General features: G+C 40.6%; 2 protein-coding genes across 5 annotated transcripts; both read left to right on the top strand.

Moving 5' to 3' along the window:
* The first annotated feature begins 317 nt into the window (after positions 1-317).
* Positions 318-10,076, top strand: mvb12a (multivesicular body subunit 12A). The gene is made up of 10 exons (XM_017457715.3): positions 318-424; positions 1,930-2,016; positions 2,148-2,231; positions 3,308-3,407; positions 3,502-3,631; positions 3,849-3,986; positions 4,292-4,401; positions 4,731-4,789; positions 6,568-6,627; positions 6,873-10,076. Exons 2-10 carry the CDS (start codon positions 1,930-1,932, stop codon positions 6,924-6,926), a joined length of 822 nt encoding a protein of 273 aa, XP_017313204.1. The 5' UTR covers positions 318-424; the 3' UTR covers positions 6,927-10,076.
* Positions 10,077-10,754: 678 nt separating this feature from the next.
* akap8l (A kinase (PRKA) anchor protein 8-like) lies at positions 10,755-20,550 on the top strand. Of its 4 annotated transcripts, none has more exons than XM_017457612.3 (13): positions 10,755-10,925; positions 11,803-11,841; positions 13,114-13,315; positions 15,175-15,688; positions 16,477-16,597; positions 17,764-17,804; positions 18,203-18,236; positions 18,332-18,437; positions 18,555-18,711; positions 18,818-18,923; positions 19,070-19,200; positions 19,294-19,389; positions 19,586-20,550. In XM_017457612.3, the coding sequence occupies exons 1-13, from the start codon at positions 10,901-10,903 to the stop codon at positions 19,997-19,999; spliced, it is 1,986 nt and encodes a 661-aa protein (XP_017313101.1). In that variant the 5' UTR covers positions 10,755-10,900; the 3' UTR covers positions 20,000-20,550. The 4 variants fall into 4 exon arrangements, with proteins under 4 accessions (XP_017313101.1, XP_017313098.1, XP_017313099.1 ...); XM_017457609.3 differs by having other exon boundaries at positions 18,200-18,236; XM_017457610.3 differs by having other exon boundaries at positions 17,761-17,804.
* Positions 20,551-21,132: the final 582 nt, after the last annotated feature.

Raw genomic sequence — 21,132 nt, 5'->3', positions numbered from 1 at the left:
TTAATAATGCAAATATATAATTGTCTTAAAAATGTGTTGTGGTTAATAGAAATTACATTTAAAAAAGAACATATTATGGGGGTCTAAAAAGCAGTTCTATGGTCAAATATTAAAAAATAAAAAGAGCAGTTATTATTACTACTATTATCATTATTATTATTATTATTATTATTATTATTATTATTATTATTATTATTATTATGCTACAGCTCACATTTCAAACTCACACAGTGAATATTTCTTTATTTCACCACACGGAGTGTTGATTATACCACTCTGGCATCCCCGCCCCGCCCTGTACCGCGGTGCATGCTGGGATGTGCAGTGCAGGGTGGACCTCCTCACTTCCTCTTTCTTCACCAGGAAGAAAAGTTTGTGTGGAGAAGTGTGCTTGCTTTGTCAGGAGGTGAAACTGCATTACACAGTGAGTACAGAGAGGAAGAACAGCGGACTGTGGAGTGTGGACCTCCTAATGAAGCTGTGTTGTAGTTGTTGTGGTTGTTGTAGTTGTGGTTGTAGTTGTAGAGGTGTTTCAGGTGTCTCACCCACACCCTGAGCAGCTCTGGAACCTGTGTGTTATTTACTCGGAGGAAGTGCAGAGGATTCACTGCTCGGAGATCAGCCGAGTTCATGTGTATAGTTTAAAGTTTAAAGTTTAAAATAAATAACAACAAACCCGCACTGAGTCATAATAATTCTCCTGTAGTGTACAGATATGGACTGTGTAGTGTTTGTGTATATTTTCTTATTAATCCGCACCTCAATATTAATTGAATAAGTGACGCAGGTATATCAGCGATGTGTCTACACACCTGGATGACGTCACGTACTCGTCATTAATTAATCGCGGCAACAACAAAAAAAAGGCGTGTTTTTCCCAGTGATGATCTAACCTGTTACAGCGCTGTATTACTGCTCACACGTTCACCGCGGCTATAGCCTTAATTATAAAGAATGATAGAGTGATGAAGAGGACTGGAAAAAACAGAAAGGTGTGTAAGCAAGAGGGCGGGGCTTTATTCTCTCTCTCTCTTTATTCTCTCTCTTCATTCTCTCTCTTTATTCTCTCTCTTTATTCCCTCTCTCTATTCTCTCTTTATTCCCTCTCTTTATTCCTTCTCTTTATTCCTTCTCTTTATTCCCTCTCTCTCTTTATTCTCTTTATTCCCTCTTTATTCCCTCTCTTTCTTTATTCTCTTTATTCCCTCTCCCTATTGTCTCTTTATTCCCTCTCTTTATTCCCTCTCTCTTTATTCCCTCTTTATTCTCTTTATTCCCTCTCTCTTTATTCCCTCTTTATTCTCTTTATTCCCTCTTTATTCCCTCTCTTTCTTTATTCTCTTTATTCCCTCTCCCTATTGTCTCTTTATTCCCTCTCTTTATTCCCTCTCTCTTTATTCCCTCTTTATTCTCTCTTTATTCCCTCTCTCTTTATTCCCTCTTTATTCTCTTTATTCCCTCTCTCTATTGTCTCTTTATTCCCTCTCTCTCTTTATTCTCTTTATTCCCTGTCTGTCTCTTTATTCCCTCTCTCTTTATTCTCTCTTTATTCCCTTTATTCCCTTTCTCTCTTTATTCTCTCTTTATTCCCTCTCTTTTTATTCTCTCTTTATTGTCTCCCTCTCTTTATTTTCTCTCTCTCTCTCTCTCTCTCTCTCTCTCTCTCTCTCTCTCTCTCTCTCTCTCTCTTTATTCCCTGCGCTGCTGTTATAGAAAACTCATCATCGCCTTCTGACCAATCAGAATGCAGAACTCAGCAGCGCTGTCTGGATGGCAGTCTGAGATTTGATGCTGCACCTGGAAAAACAAACAAATAAATAAATAAATAATGGATGATTTGATCAACTGTCTACGAACACATGTACAACATGCCTAAATGTCTCACTCTCCATAACTGTCTGTCTGTCTGTCTGTCTGTCCTCGTGATAGATGTCTTCCTCTAACGCCGCCAACAGACCAATCTCAGCAATAGCCTGGGCCTCCAACAACTCCACATGTCCCGCCCACTTTTCCATGGTAACCGTGGCAACACCCATCCATCACAGTTTCTATAGCTAAAATATTGTATAGCAGTTGTAGGTTATTATAATAATAATAATAATAATAATGATAAAGATATGTGTGTGTGTGTGTGTGTGTGTGTTCAGATTAGTGCGACTGAAGATGGAGCCGTTGCCAACTTCACCCGGGGTTTCGGTCTGAAATCTGGATACTTTCTGTGTTACAGCAAGGTGTTTTACCACACACACACACACACACACATAACTTAAAGAGGCAGCTCTTGATGGTTCCTGTAGGAGTTCCTGGAGAGTGTGAAGGACAATAACATTTACTTCTGTATTGTTTTTCCTGCGGCGTGAAAATGATGGTAACATTAACAACGCTTTTACATCTGCTTTAAGTATCTCATGCTGTTGCTATAAACGTACACACACACACACACACACACACACACCTCCACAAGGTTTTTCATTCACCACTCACATTCTCCTTGTGATTGTGCTTCACAGCTGATTTACAACATGAGGCTTTTGTTTGTCCAGTCATTGGTTTGTCACACCACAAGCTCCACCCACAGTTTTTGTGTTATTCGTGGAAAACTACTCGAATCTGCGAATTCGCAATTGCACGGAATAGTTTTGTGCAGTCTTTTACGCTGATGTTTGTTGGTAAATGAGAGCTTTTAGCTGTTTTAGTAATAAAATAGTGTTACCATAAAGTTAGGTCGTGTCAGGCTGAACATTTACTCGTAAAAGTCTCTCATTCGTGCATCAGGAATATTGCACTGGAAAATAATAATAATAAATAAATAACTCGTTTAAATCATTTTCTATGCTGTGTCGCATCCATCTGTGCTTCCACATCTCCAGAACATCTCGCATTTCTGCAGATCCACTGCAACACGAAACACCCGGCATGTTTGATTCGCTTTAGGTGAGTCGACTCAGAGTCAAATTGCTTTCAAATGCATTAAACCCTGTGTGTATGAACGCACACTATAGATCCTGGGTTCCTGAAAAGGTTCGTGGGTTGTTAAAAGGGTGCTGTGTGTTCTGTGGTCACGTTCGACTGGTCGAGGGTAGACCCCGTCTCAGTGATTCCTTCCGTGAACGTAGGATGTTGAGAATGTGTCCAGGACCTCATAGCGCTCAGAGAAACCTTGTGGAAAAAATAAAAAGTGCATTGTACTTCCCCAACTCGACGCTATTGACCCCGTGGGAACAATAAACAATGGTACTTCTGTTTCCAGAACTTTCCACACCCATCATTGTGAGAGGGAATGTTAATGTCGGTCTCTCTGTGTCAGGATCTGTCAGGTGGAATGGTGGTGTCTGATGTTCAGGTGATCTCTGAGAAGGAAGTGATTCCTCATGGTTACTGCTACATCCCTGAGTTCATGGAGTCCAGTAAGACCTCACAATATATGCACACACGCCATCACTAAACTCACATTGCCAGTGATTGTAGTTGAATGGTTTTGTGTGTGTGTGTGCACGTTAGAGTCCTCTGTATGGAAGAAGAAGCGAGTGTGTGTGCGAATCGTTCCCGTGGACAGTGTAACAACCGCCGTCCTGGACATCCGAGTGACGGCCAAGAGCAAGATGATGCTTCCGCAGTACACCTGCCTGGGGTGAGGAGTGTGTGTGTGTGTGTGTGTGTGTGTGTGTGTGTGTTTGATTGAACAAGTTTGTAAACTCTGTTCCTGTGACTGTGACTTCACCCTCAGACTGTATCCTCAGCATTTATTCAGCCAGGGCCAGAGTTCAGTTATTTACAATAACTGATTAAGTTACTGTGGCGTAATTTGTTCTATGCAGTGTTATATGACGTGTGTATTTGTGTTTCAGGGACATTCTGGGCTATGTGCTGTGGTGTATGAAAGGTTCGTTCTTGTCTCCTGTTCCTCAGGCGAAGCCTCGCAGTCTGAGCCTGGACATGCGGCAGCTCTCACTGGAAGCAACCGCGCCGCTGCCTCTCAGACCCAAGTACGCTTTTCAAATGTCACGAATCGTTTCACTGAGTGACATTAGAGGGTTTTTATCTCCTGACCAACAGGTCTTTAATGTCTTTCCTGTGAGAAAAACACCGTTATCTACATCTTGGATGCTCAAGCTACTCAGCTGTCTAATCTTTATGATGATCATTCTACTCTGGACAGATAGCTTAGATAGCTAGTGTAACTGGATATCAGTGTTGTCATGGTCACATCACATGTGGGCGTGGCCTTACTCTTTTCTGAGTGTTTTTTCCCTGCAAACTCAAAACTTTACATTATTTACAATCTCCATAGCAACCAACCATCTCAAACCCAACACAAGGTCAGCCGTCGCCGTGGCGCCCTGGACCATAAAGAGACTCCTGAGAAGGTGTACGATAGCAGCAACATTTATGGCATTACAGGTAACACACGCTCATACACACACACATACACGCACACACTTCGAATGTCCGAGTCCACAAAGAAGAAGTTTGACCTCATATTTTTTTCCATTTGCACCGTTGCACATAAAGTAATGAATTCTCATCCACACATAATTCCGCGGTATAACTGACACTAGAGCGTCTGAGTGAGACCCGGGTCAGTATAAACAGGTCAAATTAATAAAATATAAAAGATCACAGGACTGAACCCTGAGGTACACCATGTCAGCTGTGGTCCAGCTGCACATATCATTTCAGTTTCACACACATTAAAGACTTTAATCTTTTATTCCCTTTTCACTGCTCAGCGATGGATGGAGTTCCTTTTGCTCTTCATCCCAAATTTGAAAATCGAGCCATCGAGAAGGTAAAAACTATTCACCTTTACCCAAATCACTAACCACCTTTACCTATTCACCTTTACCAATCACCATCCACCTTTACCCAATCACTAACCACCTTTACCCAATCACCATCCACCTTTACCTATCCACCTTTACCCAATCACCATCCACCTTTACCTATTCACCTTTACCCAATCAATGTTAACCTTTACCTATCCACCTTTACCCAATCAATGTTAACCTTTACCTATCCACCTTTACCCAATCACCATCCACCTTTACCTATCCACCTTTACCCAATCACTATCCACCTTTACCTATCCACCTTTACCCAATCACCATCCACCTTTACCTATTCACCTTTACCCAATCACTATCCACCTTTACCTATTCACCTTTACCCAATCACTATCCACCTTTACCTATCCACCTTTACCCAATCACTAACCACCTTTACCTATTCACCTTTACCCAATCACTATCCACCTTTACCTATTCACCTTTACCCAATCACTATCCACCTTTACCTATCCACCTTTACCCAATCACCATCCACCTTTACCTATTCACCTTTACCCAATCACTATCCACCTTTACCTATCCACCTTTACCCAATCACTATCCACCTTTACCTATTCACCTTTACCCAATCACTATCCACCTTTACCTATCCACCTTTACCCAATCACCATCCACCTTTACCTATTCACCTTTACCCAATCACTATCCACCTTTACCTATCCACCTTTACCCAATCACCATCCACCTTTACCTATCCACCTTTACCCAATCACTATCCACCTTTACCTATTCACCTTTACCCAATCACCATCCACCTTTACCTATTCACCTTTACCCAATCACTATCCACCTTTACCTATTCACCTTTACCCAATCACTATCCACCTTTACCTATCCACCTTTACCCAATCACTATCCACCTTTACCTATCCACCTTTACCCAATCACTATCCACCTTTACCTATCCACCTTTACCCAATCACCATCCACCTTTACCTATCCACCTTTACCCAATCAATGTTAACCTTTACCTATCCACCTTTACCCAATCACCATCCACCTTTACCTATCCACCTTTACCCAATCACTATCCACCTTTACCTATCCACCTTTACCCAATCACTATCCACCTTTACCTATCCACCTTTACCCAATCACCATCCACCTTTACCTATTCACCTTTACACAATCACTATCCACCTTTACCTATTCACCTTTACCCAATCACTATCCACCTTTACCTATTCACCTTTACCCAATCACCATCCACCTTTACCTATCCACCTTTACCCAATCAATGTTAACCTTTACCTATCCACCTTTACCCAATCACCATCCACCTTTACCTATCCACCTTTACCCAATCACTATCCACCTTTACCTATCCACCTTTACCCAATCACCATCCACCTTTACCTATTCACCTTTACCCAATCACTATCCACCTTTACCTATTCACCTTTACCCAATCACTATCCACCTTTACCTATCCACCTTTACCCAATCACTAACCACCTTTACCTATTCACCTTTACCCAATCACTAACCACCTTTACCTATTCACCTTTACCCAATCACCATCCACCTTCAGAGAGCAGAAACCTCTCATAGAGGACTGTTTTACATGCTGTCTCTCTTTCCCTGTCTGTCTGTCTCTGTCTGTCTGACTCTCTCTCTCTCTCTCTCTCTCTCTCTCTCTCTCTCTCTCTCTCTCTCTCTCTCTCTCTCTCTCTCTTTCTCCCTCTTGCTCTCTCTGCATCTCTCTCTGTCTCTCTCTCAGGTGTCCATGACTGCTCTGGATAATATTCGTATTAAATCACTCCAGGACATAGAGAACGAGGTGAGATGTTAGATGTGTTAGTTTAATTTGCCCGTCTCTCGTTTTATTCGTTTTGTACAGCTACATTTCCGGCTTGTCATTAAAATAAATCACTGGTTAGGGTTTTGTTAAAAACATTAATTTATTTATTTAAATAAAAGCACTACATTTGCATATTGGAAGCAGATTGGCTGTTGTATCTGGTTGTGTGATAACACTTGCCCGTCACATGTTCAGTACTAACTGAGGATTTTCTCTCTCCACAGTATAACTACACGTTTGCAATAGAAGAACAGGCTGCCATGAGACCCCGCTCCTAGGTGACATCACTCTTGTAAACCCCGCCCACAGATTACACCTGACTCCGGCGTTTTATTTATTATCATTAAAACCATACATTTAAACAAACTTTCTCCCAAACAGCAAACATGTGCTAATGATGACCAAAGTCTGTTAATGTGTACTTGTCATGTATGCTAATTAGTCCTCATTAATGAATTAATTAATCATTAGTAAATTATGGCATTTCTGTCTCGAAGGATGAAAAAAAGAGCCTTTTGAATGAGAGAGACTTTATTATCGGTGCTTAAAACTGCTGCCTATGTAGGTGCTGTTAAAGTTAATATTATCAGTACACTTTTAATATTACATTATATTTTATAACCAACTACAGGCCAGCCGTGCTTTGGGTGATTTCAGGATCCGTCCTGCAACCGTTTAGAATCGTTTGATTGTTTAGTTGTTGGTTTTTTGCCAGATTGGGAATTTCCAGTCCGTCAGGCTTACATTTAACCACATTAATATGGGAGAAATATGGGAGGAAAAAAAGCAGATATATTTAAATAATCCAGTCACACAACCCCACAGGGTCAGGACACACTGAGCTGGTAAAGACGGCTCAGTGTTATTCATAATTCTGTGACAAATGAACAAATTATTTTCATTAATGAAGCAAAAGTCTGTTTTTATTTTTACTGTGCTGAACTCTTTTGTGGTTGTTGTCATGGTTACATTAGATTTATCTACCTTAGAGACCTTTCAATATAACAGAGTAATGCACAACCACCAGCCGGCCAATCAGAAATGAGTATTTCCAGTGGCATATCACAAAATAAACATACATAGTAATGAGGTATATGATGCTCGATATTATCTCGCTTGTTATGTACTTACTGACCGACTCGTTAATCAGTCACTAAATATTCATTTTAAATGAAAAATAGAGACGTAAACACTAATCAATCAGTTAGCTGGCCAGTGTTAGCGCTAGCGTCCATTTTCCATATATCAGGGCTGTCCAGTCTTCTCCAGAAAGGGCCGGTGTGGGTGCAGGTTTTAATTCCAACCGAGCAGTAGCCACGCTTGATGGTCTGTTGAAAGCCAAACTTGATTCCACAGTTGATAACACAGGTGGAATCAGGTGTGGATCCTACTTGATTGAAATGAAAACCTGCAGCCACGCCGGCCCTTTGCGGATAAGACCAGACGCCCCTGCCATATAAATGGTATGGTAAGGTGAGATTACTACCTAGATTGGCCAATCAAAATGCCTGTGTAACTACCTTAAAATATGCTGTGATGCCTGCTACAGTACCCTTCGAAACTATTGGAACGACAAAGCCAATTAATTTGGGTTTGAAATCAAAAGATGAGATGAGAATTTAGGATTTCAGCTTTTATTTCCTGGTATTTACATCTCGATGTGTTCAACAACATAAAACATAGAACCTTTTGTATCAGGAAGTCTTCAAGTGGTGGATTGTGATGCTTCCACCCCTGCACTGTGGAGGTTGTTGATGATGGCACTGACTGTTGTTTTGGGGTTTTTCTTCATAGCTCTCACTATGTTTGTCATCAGATGTTGTTGTTTTCCTTGGCCGATGCATTCGGTGTTTGTTCCTCAGTCCACCAGCGGTTTCTTTCTTTTCAGTACATTTCAGGTTGTTGTAAAGCCTCTGATTGATTTTCCGTCTTTTCTCAGCTTCAAAACAACTTTCTGTTCTCCCATAGACAGCTCTCTGATCTTCGTGTTGGTTTATCCTTTTTAACAGCAAATCTTCAGTCTTCATAGGTGAAACTGAAGGCTCAAATTAAGAGTAGATGTTCAGAGCTATTTATTGTTTAAACAATCAATCTAACAGGACCCACCTGGGTAACAAGAACATGTTCCAGTATTTTTGCTCGGTTACAAATTGGGTTGTCTGATAAAAATTGTGCTGTGTTCTCTGGTGTTTAACACGTCTACATATAAATACCAGGAAATAAAAGCTGAAATTCTAAACTCTCTTCTCATATTCATGTTTGATCTCAAACCCAAATGTCTTGTCTTCAGAAAAAAACAACTGAACTGGCCTTGTGTTCCAATAGTTTCGGAGGGGACTGTATATCATTCGCAGTGACACTGAAGTCTGTATTATGCAAGTTTACATATAATATATATATATATATATATATATATACACACACACACACACACACACACACATACATATACACACATACATATATATGTATGTATGTATGTATGTGTGTGTATTTGCACTGCTGAGTGTAACTAGCCAGATCTGTTGCACGGAGATTTTGTGAGTTACAGATTTATTCTGAAATAATAATTATTACAGGTCAAGAAACCAACAAACAAGAAACATATACACATCCCATCTGGGTACAAGACTGCAGCCAGAATTCCTTTTGATTTATTCTATATAATATCCAGTTATTTTTTAAGTGCATATCTTTTCATTTATTTTAATTAATATACTATGATACACTGATATGTGAAGAACGTGTAGAGCAAATACAGAAAACAAAAATAGAAGATAAATAATACACTCTCTCTCTCTCTCTCACACACACACACACACACACACACACACACACACACACACTTGTATGTATACCTATGTGAAGTGTATTTTATCATATATTTTGCAGTGAAGGAAATGGCTATTTTTGTTCTTTAGTGTACGTCACATTTTAATGTATTAAGAAGGACTTAAGATTCTTATTCTGGAATATTTCTTAGTTTTTTAATTGAAAACTGGTGTAATCTAAAACCAATTCATATATAAAATGTGTTTATCGAAAATCAAAACCTGAATGATGATGCATTTTATTTGATATTCTCAGCTATAACCTATATATTTTTTAATGTTTATATCAGATGGGTCCAACTATTATTTGAATTACTTTTTTTCTTTCTTTCTTTCTTTTTTTCTGGCCAAAATACAGTAAAATACAGCGTGTTTTATGAAGTTTTATAGAATATTAAAATCCTGCCGTAGTGTTTGTGAGGTTTCTAATACTTCTTAATGCTTCTTTATTTTGGTTGTGGTTTATAATTGCATTTATGATGATTTAAACATTTGTATTTATTCTTATACTTTTTTATGTTAGGACCAAACTTCAAAGGGTGTTTAAAATTTTTTTTTTAAAATATCCATAATAAATTTCTGTCTGTATTAAATGTACGTTTGTGCTTTGGAATGATATTTCTCTGTTAGACTTTGTAAGGTTAAATAATAAATTATGAAGTATATAATTATTTATAATAATTATAATAAGGACATGAATAAATAATAATACACATTTGGACGTTTATTATTTATCAGTATCATGACATCATAAAAGACATCCATTTTATAGAAACTGATTTTAAATGGGACTTTGAGTATAATGTATATATGTATAATGTATATATGTATAAAATATAATGTTCGACTTGAAGGAGGAGTATTATTATAAAGGAGAGATGGATGAGCCGTTCATGATAAAACAAAAAAAAAAATCAATCTTCAGGCAACAAACACGCCTCGACTGAGTAAAGCAGTAAAATGATAAAATATGAATGAATAATAATCAAAACAAAAATGATTTTACTCCTAAGATACAAAATGGTAAAACAACGTAATAATTAAAGCTGTGTGCCATTAATGGCGCTGTTCCATCTACGCGCAAGCTCCCCCTCCCCCAGTAACAGAAACAGCGCTGCTGATTGGTTGACCGCTCTCGTTATGTAAATATACCAATACTACCGTTGGACCGTTGAATGTCATTCAAAATTCCATCCAATAGGATTCGTCTGTCTGTCCGCGAGCGCTGCATACTAAATAGATTCTTCCCTCCCTATATAACGCCGCTGTGTCGTGTATATCCTACTCAGGTCTCATGCACCCTTACTAGTGCACTACGTAATAACACAGGACGCTATTTGAGGTTTAACCCACTGAGCCCCTGCGTCTGTTCGTCTTCGTGGACTTTGGAATCTTATCTCTGAATATTTCCTTCTGTGACTATGGACGGTCGTGGATATGGATCAGGTAAATGATTTTAAAGTGTATGTGTAATACAGGCTTTTTGAGGTGCTGTTTTTGAAGCGAGCGTCCAGCTGTGTAGAAGAGACGACTGGCTAGCTGGACTGTGTGTCGGTTAAAACGTTATAACCAGCGCCATTTTGTTTTACACAATTCTCCTTCTGTGTTTATCTTGCGTTTTATACGGTGTAGATGTAATTCTTTTGTTTGTCTGTTAATTAATTAGCCGTTCTTAGTTCGCGGCACTGAACTGCTGGGCCTGAGTGATACTAACAAAGGACGGCTAGTCAGGATGATCCAGCTTTAGCGTTAGCATGACTAGCATCTTGCCCTGTGTCGACGTCTTGCACTAAATACGATATAATGAGATTCAGGTCTTTACACAAGTGCACTACAGTGGTTTATATTACAATCTTTTACGACCTATATAGCACACCACAGACTACTGGGAGTCAGTACTGCATAGGGTGTATTGGCTTCTCCACTATATGTCGTGCACTTAAACAGGAAGTAGAATTCCAAATGACTCCCTAATCTGTGTAGTGTACCAAAATAGACACGACTCGATTCAGCCCGACATAGAGTGTGTTCATTATCTTCTACATTCTGTATAGTTCCCCACGGGCCTTCTGGACCTTCAGATTCCTGCTCATGGTCTAAGGGGAGTGAAATGATGTCTCTAACACCCTATCTAGTGCACTAAATGTGGTGTCACCCTAGTCCTGTACACGTGCAGATATTATTAGCCATACCAGAGGATGACCCATAAGCTAGGTTAGGTAATGAACAGTATGTGTTGTGTAACAGTCACGTTATGGCTGAGCAGGAAGCATCACTGAGAGTCCTGACAATGCTCATGTCTTCTTCCTGCTCTTGTGGACAGGTTTCTCCAGCTGGGGTGGAGGAGGATCTTCCAGCAGAGGTGAGACATTTCGGATTTCTAAACGAACCCCAGTGTTCAGTTTAAAATGGTGCACTTGTATAGTGCTTTTATCCAAAGTGCGTTACACTGTGTCTCATTCACCCATTCACACACTCACACACCAACGATAGCAGAGCTGACATGCAAGGCACTAACTTGCCATCGGGAGCAACTTGGAGTTCAGTGTCTCGCCCAAGGACACTTCGGCACGTGGAGTCATGTGGGCCAGGAATCGAACCGCCAATCCTACGATTAGTGGACAACCCGCTCTACCACAGCCTGAATCACAGCCGCCCCAATACTGGAGTTTAATACACTGGACTGATGTGTATGTGTACATGTATATGTGTGTATATATATATATATATATATTACATTACACACACACACTCTCTGAACTGAACACCAGCATTTTTTTTGCTGCTACTGTATTATAAAAATATAGTATCTGATTTATTCTCACTATATACACTTTATATACACTTTACCTGGCTGCTACCACAAAACTGCCATGTTCATATTTTGTTATAAGCTAATCTGACGAATACTCGGTCTTAGCTCGTTATGTTTACATTTATACCAGTTTTAAATGATATTGTTACTCGTTGGCACCTATCTTTTGCACTATCTGTATATCGGACACTTCCACACTAACACTGTGTACAGTTCGGCACTACACTGTCTCTTACTGTACCTACTGTCCTGTTTTAGTAGTACTGTCCTGTGTTAGCACACGTCTGAACGTGCACTTTATGTAGAATGTGTAGATCTTATTTAGTTCTGTGTCTCATGTGGTTAGTGTGTTTTATGTAGCACCATGGTTCTGGAGGAACGTTGTTTCGTTTAACTGTGTACTGTACCAATGTATACGGCTAAAATGACAAGAAAACCACTTGAATGTGGAAATGGAAAACAGCCATAAAGTTACGTATTGATTATGCGACGTTCTTTCAATATCAGTACTGATACTAGTACCTGTCTGATATACCAAAAGCTATAACCTAACAACAGAAACCTAGGCAGAGATGAGAACGTCCTCTTGGATCTTTACTGTGTGTAAATACAGTTAAAGTCTATAGATTGGTGGTTCTCAGCCTGTATTTGTGGATGTCACACGTTCCTCTGCTCCTGTCGTTGGATACGAGGCAGCAGAATTCCACTATTGAGAAGAATTAGCTCAGGAAGCACTGTGGGGAACATATGATATATTCACAATTATCGCAGTTGGAGTAAAGCATATTTGCTAACTTGATTTGCTACTTTAATTTTCAGGATCTGGCAACTACGACCTGTATGGCTATAAGGATTCCATGTCTGGTGGATATGGTGGGGGACCGATGAAGAGAGGTCTGTCTGGTTCTCTTCTGTCCTCTGCCGGAGGAAGTGCAGATGACGTGATCGCTAAGATCAACCAGCGGCTCGACATGCTAACACAGTTAGAGGGAGGGATGAAAGGAGGGGGTCGAAGTGACAGGTAGGATGGATGGATATATATATATATTTTTTTTCTTCTCCCTCCTCTGAATTCCGATTATTTAAGTCACAGGTAACGAATGAGACGGGCCTGTAATAGGAAGAACTGAGTCCGAATGTTTTCTATAGATTTGTAACGAAGGTTCATATTCCAGCTCTACAAACTTGCATATGATTACAGAACTAGATCTTAACTAGAAGGGGTCATTACTCAAACAAAGGTGTCTATTCAAACGTTCATGTCGTAGCTCTTTAGTGATTGTCCTATAGTTAGCATGACTTGATCATCTATACTTCCCAATTGACCATAATGGTGGGTCTGTTGGTGCTGTTATTGTCTTTCCTGATCACCTTTGGACCTCATTTATCAATCTTTTAGTAAAGCTGTGTGGAAATGTTTTGGGGCCAAACCAAATAATAAATGTAAACCAATCAGGTTTACAAAAGTTTCACTGAAATAAGTGTTTTTAAACTTGACCGCATAATCCCATATATAAACTCTCAGTAACTTTTTGTCAATTATATGATTTGAGCCCGATCTGTCAAGTCTCCTTTTACGTGAATCTGCACAAATTCATAGGATACCATCATTTATAACAGAATATAACCACGTTTCCTGTGTAAATGCTCCTGCAATTGATTTACAGATGAACTTGTTTGCATCTAGTACGATAAGTGAGGCCCAAAGTACATGTATAAATGTACTTGAATATACACTTTGTTCTATAGTCAGTAGCTTCAGGGTTCAGTAGTGATTTGGTTTCTCTGTAGTGCTTAGGATTGCTGTTTTGGCTTTATATGTATAAATAATACACACACACACACACACACACACAGCTGGGATAGTGACCTAGAGGCAGTAAGTGCAAGCTTTCATCTGTGGTTTAGCACTGCAGTTTGACTAGATGGCAAGACAACATAAGTAGCTGTAAGTTGCTTTGATGGCACCAACACTGAAGTGTTTTCTAGATGTTTAGTGGATCTGAATAGATAGGCCTAGATCATGAAGCAATATACTTGTTGTCAAAACATGGCACTGGCAAACAAGTGGTCAATTCAGAGAACACTTCTCTAGATAGGAGTGCTAGGACATTTTTAGCCAGTGATGTCCCTGGTGCTCTTGGTCTGTGTTCCCACTCTGTGTCCCTAGATTGGTTGTTCTTTGGCGGTGGCTTGCAAGATACCATTGGTTGCCAAAGGATGTTCTGAAAATATTTTCTGACCCCTCTAGAGCTTGTTTCTGAAAAACTGACTCAATGTCTCCTAAGATTCAGTTTTCTGAAGCTTGCCCAAGGGCAAAGGGAAGTCTGGTGTCTGATGATCCAATGTATTCCCATTTATTGACCTTTTTATATCCTGGTGCTGCTCATGCTTTAATGACAAAATCCCCATCACTGAAGCCATTCCTTCACCTATATACCTGTGATGTATGGATCTTTTTACTCGAGCCAAACTATATTCGTACTTGACACAGACAATAATTCAGTAATGCCAGTTTGTCCCATCCATCATTTTGGAGGCTCTCCTTTTATCAAACTTGGGCAACATCCTCCCTATCCCAAATTGCAAAGGATCAAGCGGGAGTGCATGGGTTCACAGACCCTTCACGGACTATCCAAAGTGCTGTCCAATTGGATATCGGTGTGGGGAATGGCTTGGATGAATGACAACTTGCAAGATGCAACTTGTCATCCAAAGATCAGTGTGGGTTTCTTTGGGATATTTTTAAGATAAGTTAACTTACTAGTAGTAAAACATTTAATGGAAAGCAGGAGAGTAAATTAATCAAAGGGAAAGTGAAAGTATGACATTAGAGGTGCCAATGCTTCATCTCTACTTGCTCTGCACCTCCTTCTGCAGGTTTGACCAGTATGAGTCTTTCGACTCGCGCTCCTCTGCCCTTGGCCCCCGCGATCTCTACAGATCTGGTAACATTGTATTTGGTGACTCCCGGGGCGACATGATGGCCCAGCGTGGAGGCATGGGCTTTGGGGCGATGGGTGGAGCTGGAGGGGGTGGTGGCTTTGGCGGCTCTGCCTCCCACGGAAACGCCAAAATGCGGCAAGCTCGAGATGCTTTCTCAGGCTCCGGCTGGGGTGCGGGACAGAGGTCCCAGCACAGGGGCGGAGGGCCAGGCGGGCGCGGCTTTGGCCGTAGGCAGGATTCCTCTATGATGGGTGGAGGTGGGCGGAGTGGGGGGCAAGGCCACTCCCCCTCAGGGCGAGGCAAGCTGCCATCGCTCCTGAGCCACCGCATGTACCCCGAAAGTGGGGGGTTCCAGCCTCATCATGGCTCCCAGGACTATCCTGTCCGGCACTTTGGAGGGGGCAAAAACCTCAACCGACAACGCACCCGCAAGAGACCCCTCAACCGAGTAAGTACCTCCAGCAAAGCACTGGACTTGAACCATCAACCCACCCCCAAAAATAAATACCCCTCCTAGTCCAGCCTGCCCAGCCTGTCGAGTGGAGATACATGTGGAAATTGCAACATTTCACTCCACCTGCCACTCTAAACACGTCCAACAGGTCACGTCTGGTGTAGTATCCCTGTAACGCCCCTCAAACAGACAGACACCCAGTGCATGTAATAGCCCATGATAGCCCAACTCACCAGATCCACACAGATTTATAGACAGTCCTGACTTCTTTCCCTCTTATTTGTTTGTCCAATGGGGTGCTCAAAGATAGACTTAGGTTTATTTATGTAATATTGGTAGATTAGGCAGTACTATTATTCTACATCTGTAAGCCCCATGTTAAAAACACCCCTAAAAACTATTAACTTAAGAAATAAGTTATCCTTGTCAAAGATTTGGTTACCATGGCTGGGTCTTAACAAGTTGATGCAGTGTGTTAACAAGTTGGTTGAGCTTGTGTGTGTCTAAAGGTAAGTGCATGTAACCTTTATCACGTCATAATGTACAGTGTTGTGATGTTTGTCCTGTTTCGACTGTGTGCTTGTTAACCTTTTGTAAACTTTGTGTAAGCCCTCTGTGGTGTGGTATCTTCCCTTGTTTCAAAACTGTGGTCATGCAATGTCTGTCTGTAAGGAAATGTGTGTCTGAGGTAATCTGTGTGTGTTTTGGTAATATATTTATTTATATTAACCTGATCATTGGAGACTGTGTGAGTTGGTGTTTTGTGTGAACGTTTACTGTAGCCACCGGTAAAGTCTCAGCGTGATGGACAGAAGAAGAGGAAGCAGACCCCAACCACCGCTGATGAGCCAGAGTCTAAAATGGGCAAGACTGAGACTGAAGGAGATGATAAAGCTGAGAAGGGTACCTATTTCCTCGTTTCAACGTGACAACCCAACATTATAGTGTTGATGCATCAAAGTAGCAACTCTAAAAACTTTCCATTAGCTCCTTACAGTGAAGTCTTATTTTATCATTCCTACACAAACATGGTTTGTTTGCCAGAAGCCCATTTTGTTGGTAAAACTAGCCAACTAGCATGGCAAACTTGACAGAAGGCTACAGTCACAAGGAGTTTTTGGCATCCATCAGTAAATATTGTTATATGGTGCTGGTATACTGTAGGCCTGCAGGCAGAGATTGATTTTAAAGGTGAAATGCCTATATTTCGTGGACCACGATATGGTCCATAGGCCGTCCAATTGGCTGACATACATGCATCTATTCAGTCAAGTTGAACTCGGGTAAACCTTTAACAGATGGCGGTAGAGGTTGAGCGATAGTGGATTTTACCGCCAATATCAGTTTAATCAAACAATAGCTTTTAAAATTGATACTGAATGAAAACTAAGTAAAATGTTGCTGAACTTTATTAGAAAAATACAGTACTCATTGTTACTGTAAGTAACGCTCCAAATAAAGACATCCAAAATTAGTCAAACACTTTAAATAAGAACAAAATTTCAGTTTTTTTATTTCGCCTCTAGAGGCCGCTCTCGCACTGTGTAATGACGGCAGACGCTTCTCGCAACTGGGGGAAAACTATTGGTGTGTAGTTTTGCTGATAAAACTATTAAATCGTTTGACCTCTAGACGCTGGAGAGTAATTTTCCTTCGCGTTGTCCGTCAACACGTTTATTCTCATTGGAAGCAGTAGTAGTGTTTACGCTTGTTAGACTGACAACTATTACAGGTAATCACTTTGTTTTGGGGTTCGATGGCAGTGAAGGGTCTACATGTCTGTTTTTTAAATGATTATTATTTTTAATAAATACATTTCAGAAATGATAGTTAAAGTAATAAATTCATGTTCTGTTAGGAAAAGAACATGGTGGTTTCAGTGTCCTTTTATGTGTAGAATATTACATTAAATTATTTTTTTTCTTTAAATACATGAAACGTTACTAATATCGCAGAATTAGCTAGCTAGCACACTATGGAATGGAACGTTTCCACTAAATTAACAGAGTAAAGAAAACGCTCTACTATAAATCTGTAATTAACCTGGACCTTTGTGACTTGTCCAGCAGAACCAAAAGAAGAGAGGAACGATGATGCAACTACAGCCACTGTAAGTTTAAACTTCTTGTAACTAGTCAAATGTGGATGAAAAGAAAGGAATGTTTTTGTTTTGAATGAATAGTGAACAAAAAAGCTAGCATGGCCATTATTGAGTATATGTTATATGAAGTATATGTTGTAGTTATTCAGATATCAGTTTAAGTAAGTTGAAGTTTAATGGCCATTTAATTAGTCGTTCCTTATTTGCTTTACAAATATTAACAGAAATTTAAAAAACTTTGGATGGATGTTGAAAGTGTAAAATGCTAGCTCATGTATTTGGTGTCTGAAACAGCTGCTAGCTTTAGAACCGCCGGTTGCCAGATTGGTTATCAGAGAGTTGTTTATGAAACGGAACAGAAAGCTAATGAGGTGTTTATCTGAAATTGCATATTGTTTCTTTAGCAGGAGTCTGAACCAGTGGCTGAAGGAGAGAGTTCTGGTGAGTACATTGATGTTCTTGTTAAATCAAGTCCATAGACTCTGCTGGTCCACACTTTGATGTTATATATCCCTCTTTCCATTTTCCTTCTGTAGATCCAGGCGTTAAAGGAGAAACCTCTCAGTCAGTGGCAAAGCAGCAGGGGAGACAGACTCCACCCTCTGCTTCTAAACTTAGAAAGAGGCGGGGCTTCTTTGAAAGGTGAGATAAATGCAGATGTTAAAAAAAATCGTATTAAAATTCAGCATTGCTATAATAATATTAATAAAAATAATCCACTGTGATGTACTGATTGGTCCTTTTTTTTTTTTCTGGCAGCCGCGCAATATCCAGGGTGACGTTTGCGTGCTCCGTCTGCAAGTTTCGCTCGTTCTACAGCGAGGACTTGACCGTTCATCTGGAAAGCAAATTCCACAAAGATCACTTCAGGTTCCTCTCCAGCCAGCTATCAAAACCAACCACCGAGTTCCTGCAGGTACTACAGCGCAATTCCCACAGCTGCCTTTGTGAAGCCGTAGTGTTGTCTGAACACCAAAGGAAGAGCTTGTTGAATATATATTTGTGTGTGTGTGTGTGTGTAGGAATACATAAATGATAAACATAAGAAGACTGATCAGAGAATCGGTCAACTGGAGAACCACAGTGCCACCATCTGTCAGGTGTTAAGAGAACAGGACCTGACCAGGGGTGAGTTGCTGTAGGTTTGTGTTCATTTTGTTGTTTGTTTTGTTTTGTTTTCCTCCACTCCATCCCCCTGGTAGTAGATTGTTTGATGCTGAATACAAGTGTGTGTGTGTGTGTGTGTGTGTGTGTGTGTGTGTGTGTGTGATCAGACATCGGTATGGAGCACTTCATGAAGAAGGTTGAGGCGGCATACTGTTCGGCATGTGATCTCTACATCCCCATGCAGTTCTTACTCATCCAGAAGCACCTCAAATCTCCTGAGCACAACTACAACCGCAAGGTCCACACACATGCGCACTCTCCCATCCACAAACACTTCATAAATCCTACAATCATTGTCATGACCTTTCACCCCTGTCACTTTCGGCTGTAGGGGATGATGGAGCAGTCGAAGAGGTCGAGTCTGTCCGTTGCTAGGAGCATCCTCAACCACAAGGTCATCGGAAAGAAACTGGAGAGCTACCTGAAGGTGTGTTTAAGTGTCCGGTTGTAAATTATTTATTTTTAAGACAGAGTTTTTGTTTATGGGAATTACATTTGTGTTAGTTATTGGATGAGACTTTTATGGCATGGAGTCTGGAATGAGTGTAGTAATATTTTAAACCATTCTGTATTCTTTTTTTTTTTTTTTTCTTCTTTTTTTTTTCTTTTCTTTGTGCTATCAGGGTGAAAATCCCTTCACTGACAACCAAGATGACCAGGACCCTGAGGACTCCATGATGGAGGTGTCTGAGGGTGATGCAGAGCTAAAACAAGAAGGGAAACAAGAAGAGGCGGAGCATGCAGATGTAGTCGGGGAGCCTGAAGTGGCAGACAATGGTGATGGACGTGAAGAAGAAACAAAGATGGAGGAAGGTGAGGGAGGAGTGGAAGAAGGTGAGGGAGGAGTTGAGGAAGGAGGAGAAGAGGAAGGCAAGGGAGGAGAGGAGGAGGAGGAGGAGGAAGATGAAGATGGAGACGGAGACGGAGGAGTCCAAGTGAAAGAGGCGGAACCTGAAGGAGCTGAGGACGTTGATGATGTAGATAGCATCCTGCATGGGGAAGACGATGATGGTGGAATACCTGTGATAGAGGATTAGCCACACCTCTCCTCAGTGTGCTGATGTTCCAGGATCAGCTGGACTTGTTAGAGTATCGTATCCAGTTACACTGATCCGAGATCAGCGAGAACTGTTTTAAATTTGTAGTTGTTTGGGTAGATGAATCCACATGCTGATCCTGGAACAGCCCTGTTGTGGAATGCGCATATCCTAATCTGGGTGGGTGGTCAGGGGGAGAAATAAAATCTGCACCAACCCACATAGTCACATTTGCTGTCACTCTCTGGACCAATTAATTCGATGCTCCTTCTCTTCTTTAGCCAATCAGATTTGAGCTATGTCTGTGAGGTCTGTAAATTCACTCAGTTGTACACGTTTAACAGGACCGCTTCCTCGGTGTTCAGGTTTACACTTCTGATTTAGTTTTATTTGTTGTGATGACATTGATGTCACCTCCTTTCTTTGTTTCTTTTTATTTAGTTTGAGTACATGTGATGCTGAAGAGGGAGGAAACTCTCAAACAATCTCAAATCTCCATCTAAAAACCCTTTGCTTTGTCTTCAGCTGAAAATAAATGTTTGAAAAATGTTTTTGTGCGTTGAGTTCATTTGTGCGGTGAATTAAACACTGATGGTTAGGGCTACAACAAGGTTCCCCTGGTGCTCTTCAATTCCTTAAGCTCTCAAAATGTTCCTGGTTCTCCTACAAGCCACTTATTTTTCTTTCCCCCCAAACTTTAAGTTCATGTACTTCTTAGTTCCTAATCTTTCTGTAGTTCCTAAGTTCTTCCTGCTTTTGACCTGCTACATCTCTGGTTCTGTTTCCTTGGTTTATTCTGCTTGTTTCCAGTTCTTCTTGTTTGTCAGTCCAGGCTCTTCTAGTTTCGCCATAATCATCTTTCCCAGTGTAAACACTCATACCATACAGGGTATTTCGTGATTGTTGTGATGTCTCATGATCCAGTTTGGCCCAAACCTACAGGATTTCTTTTTTGTTAGAAAATTCCAAGCTCCTCCGAGTATTGTGGCGTTTGCTTTAATTTTGCCTTAATTTCTGCGATCATGAAATCCTGCAGGGTCTGAACATCTCGTGTAATCTCTACAGGATGCCTTCACACACTACATCCATAACTCCAAGCACATCACTCACCCATACTGCTGGAGTTTCTTCAG

Source organism: Ictalurus punctatus, chromosome 26 (assembly GCF_001660625.3).
Source record: "Ictalurus punctatus breed USDA103 chromosome 26, Coco_2.0, whole genome shotgun sequence".
Classification (NCBI taxonomy): domain Eukaryota; kingdom Metazoa; phylum Chordata; class Actinopteri; order Siluriformes; family Ictaluridae; genus Ictalurus; species Ictalurus punctatus.
This window is presented reverse-complemented; position numbering and strand designations above follow the sequence as displayed.

What these genes read in the sequence shown, in the direction of transcription:
- mvb12a (XM_017457715.3), top strand. Translation starts at nt 1,930, where the DNA reads ATGTCTTCCTCTAACGCCGCCAACAGACCAATCTCAGCAATAGCCTGG. An exon ending in CCGCAGTACACCTGCCTGGG is followed by an intron (nt 3,632 to 3,848) that starts GTGAGGAGTGTG and finishes TTTGTGTTTCAG; the next exon opens with GGACATTCTGGGCTATGTGC. An exon ending in TCCAGGACATAGAGAACGAG is followed by an intron (nt 6,628 to 6,872) that starts GTGAGATGTTAG and finishes CTCTCTCCACAG; the next exon opens with TATAACTACACGTTTGCAAT.
- akap8l (XM_017457608.3), top strand. Translation starts at nt 10,901, where the DNA reads ATGGACGGTCGTGGATATGGATCAG. An exon ending in AGGAGGATCTTCCAGCAGAG is followed by an intron (nt 11,842 to 13,113) that starts GTGAGACATTTC and finishes TTTAATTTTCAG; the next exon opens with GATCTGGCAACTACGACCTG. An exon ending in AGCACAACTACAACCGCAAG is followed by an intron (nt 19,201 to 19,293) that starts GTCCACACACAT and finishes TTTCGGCTGTAG; the next exon opens with GGGATGATGGAGCAGTCGAA.